General features: G+C 44.1%; 1 protein-coding gene across 1 annotated transcript; it reads left to right on the top strand.

Annotated features, from left to right (window-relative positions):
• Positions 1 to 430: 430 nt before the first annotated feature.
• LOC131232685 (NDR1/HIN1-like protein 1) lies at positions 431 to 1,179 on the top strand. The gene has a single exon (XM_058229092.1). The coding sequence runs from the start codon at positions 438 to 440 to the stop codon at positions 1,017 to 1,019; it is 582 nt and encodes a 193-aa protein (XP_058085075.1). The 5' UTR covers positions 431 to 437; the 3' UTR covers positions 1,020 to 1,179.
• The last annotated feature ends 2,074 nt before the right edge of the window (positions 1,180 to 3,253 follow it).

Here is a 3,253-nt window from a genome sequence, read left to right on the forward strand (position 1 = left end):
ATTGTTTTTGTACACGTGTGAGCTATCTTATGAGTTAAGATTTTGAGCCAGGTGCCCATCCACATTGTGAATCCCGCCTGATAAAAAGGGACGGATGGTAACAGAGATGACAAGTGTCAGCATATATATAGCTGTGTATGTTGGAACCACGTGTACCGTGGATGTAAACAGAAGCATGGCCCACCAAACTCTACCAAAGCATCATCATATATCATCTCTAGTACTACTACAACAGAACCAACTTCCGTTCTCTTTTCCTCTTCTATCCTCCAAGTGGAGCACAGATTCTTCCCTCCTCTTTGCTTTTTCCTCCTTCCTTTCTCTTCCACCACAAGCCTCTCTCTCTCTCTCTTTCTCTCTCTCTCTCTCTCTCTCTCTCTCTCTCCATCCATTCTAGAAAATCAAAACTCGAAAAGAAGATGGTTCGTGAGAAGCGAATGGGTGTCAACTACTCCACCCGGCACTGCTTCGCATTCATCTCCATCTTTCTCCTCCTAGCAGGTGTGACGACTCTCATCGTCTGGCTCGTGTACCGCCCAAGCAAGCCGAGCTTCCACGTCATCGGCGCTGCCATCTACGACGTGAACACGACCTCGTCCTACGTAGTCTCCACAACCATGCAGTTCACATTGGTTGCCCACAATCCCAACAAGCGATCCGCCGCATACATCGATCGCCTTTCCGCCTACATCTCGTACAGGGAAGAAGTGATCACGGCGCCAGCTCCGCTCCCACCGATGTTCCTGGAGAGGGAAGGGACGGTGATCATGTCGCCGATGCTGGGAGGTGAGCCGGTGCCGGTGTCGCCGAATGTTCCGGGTGGGCTGGTGACGGATGAGGCGTATGGGGTGGTGGCGCTGAGGGTGGTGTTGTTGGGGAGGTTGAGATGGAAAGCTGGAGCGTTTCGAAGCGGACACTATGGGATGTTTGCGAAATGTGATGTGTTGATAGGTTTGAAGAAGGGTCATGTTGGGGAAGTTCCTATACTAGGCTCTCCTGATTGTAGTGTTGATGTTTGAGTTTTCAATGCCTTTTTCTTCTCTGTTGGGTCCTTTTGTAATTGGGCTTGCTTGTTGTATTCTGCAACACCATAGAAGAAGAAGAAGAAAAAGTAGAGTGTTTAAATGCATGTTATAGTATAATGGATATTAAAGAGAAAATCCTTTCTTCTTTTATCAATTTATCTTTGTTGCTATTTGCTCTCTCACTCTCTCTCTCTCTCTCTCTCTCTCGGTTTCATCGATTGGCCATGACTGCTGTCATGAATATCTTTCAGGATGACGAAAATGCCCATCTTGGTATTTGCTGGTTTTCTCTTTGTATTATTTGATCGAGTCCATACAAAAAATTCGACTAAAGTTCAACCAACAACCGCACGTGTGCAAACTTCCTTAATTTCTACGATCCAATCCATTCATGATGAGGATCCCACTGTTTTGATATGCTAAGCCTGGAAATACGTTGGTCCGCTCATTAGGTAGCACACAGTTTAGGAACCAAATGTACGGCTGAAAAATCTTCACCAAGTTTCTCAGTTATCCACCTGTTTCTAACATTGTGACCTAGCTGCTGACTGGCTAGCCTGATACTTAAGAGAAAACATGTAAATGGTCGGACCCACTTAACGAGTGGCTTGGATATCACACGTGTATCACGTGGTGGCATGTAGATGGTCCGCCATGTACGCGCGCGCGGTCTTAGTCAACCTGGGTTCACTCAAGATGACTCTCTGGTCTGCACCATCTACGACAAGCCCCGTGATTTTCTATGGCCTGGATTGATGTGCACGATAAAGTGGATGCTTGCAATCCCACCGTCCATCATACGCGCCAGGCTAACGTGGCTTGAGTTCACATTAAGAGTGCAACACAAATGAACTCGTGCATGAAATGATTTACGAGGAATTTTTTTATATATAGAAAATTTCAGTACACCGACTCTCACCGACACTTAAAACCATTTTTCTACCATGATTAGAATCTAATCTGCCTCTCATGAATGGAACTATTTCATACTCTGACAACGTGAGACTTGATACGCAGGCACTAAAAATTGTAAACATAGAAAATGTAAGGCATAACCGTCCAACTCATGGCATCTCTTAATACTAAATTCAAATTAGTTTGATTATCAAATCAGCGTAGTTATTGATTTTTGATCCACCTAAATTGGGCCTCAGAATTAGGGCAGTTTATTTTGAGTTAGTATCATGCCACGAATACAATTTCTTAGGGCCCGCATATCAAGCATCTCAGGGTTCGAGAGTACAAAAGTTTTTCTCTTTGTTAAGTGGGTGAATTGGGACTTCGCTTTCAACACATATAAGTTGGCATCGAATCAAATACCGAAGAGAATTGATGGGAATCTCATTGTGCTCCTTTTGTTTAATCAAAGGCTAGTTATTTTATACTCTGGCAGTGGGATGCTTCATAAGCATGCATTAAAAAATTTATATGTGTGGCACACATTTAACTCGCATTAAACTGTTTAAATGGTGGGACCCAGTTTATATTGACCAGAAGATTGAAATCATATTAATTAGCTGATCCTGACGTGTAGTTAATGCTGATATTTGTCTGTTGTATCCTGGCCGTCGATTATTTTCATTTTAGCCATCATGTGCCTTTCGATGGACCATGACGCGTATCAAAGTTTTATTAATCAAATTGCAACCGTCGAGAAGCGATATGCGCATTGGATCATGGGTCTCCTTTACAATATAATGTTAGTACGGAGCGGTGCATGAAAATTGTGTGCAGTAACCTTCTGATGGTTTACGTGGCAAATGAAATCCGAACTGTTGTCCTGGTGGGCCATCACGTGGGTATGTTCTATCCCAAAAATCAAGGCGAGGGGAGTGTGAAGTACATCAGATAAGTGGCCTACGTAAGGAACGGCTGGAGCATCCGTCCAAAACATTAAAACTCAGAAAATGTAAGGTTAAACATGTACGATCACTGAGATTTTTGGATTATAATCCATCCACATGGAAGCCCACCAGATCAACGGTCCCGATCACCAAATATTTATGACGTGCTACGTAAGGAGGGAATTGGATAGAACTCTCGTGCAGAGCGGTACGTATACGAGCACTCGTACGAAAAGGTTGAGCTCACGTGCTATGCTTTGACTGATGAGAATCATGTGATGCCTCCTCGAACTTGTCTTACCAAATCAACCGTTGATTGGGAACTGAGTAAAGTGCTCTAGAGAGATAGAGAGTTCCTGTCGACTGGCCGGGCCTGGGGTAAGT

The sequence above is a fragment of the Magnolia sinica genome, chromosome 18 (genome assembly GCF_029962835.1).
Source record: "Magnolia sinica isolate HGM2019 chromosome 18, MsV1, whole genome shotgun sequence".
NCBI classification, from domain to species: Eukaryota; Viridiplantae; Streptophyta; class Magnoliopsida; order Magnoliales; family Magnoliaceae; genus Magnolia; species Magnolia sinica.

Excerpts from the sequence above, each read along its gene's own strand:
- LOC131232685 (XM_058229092.1), top strand. The coding sequence starts at position 438 with ATGGGTGTCAACTACTCCACCCGGCACTGCTTCGCATTCATCTCCATC.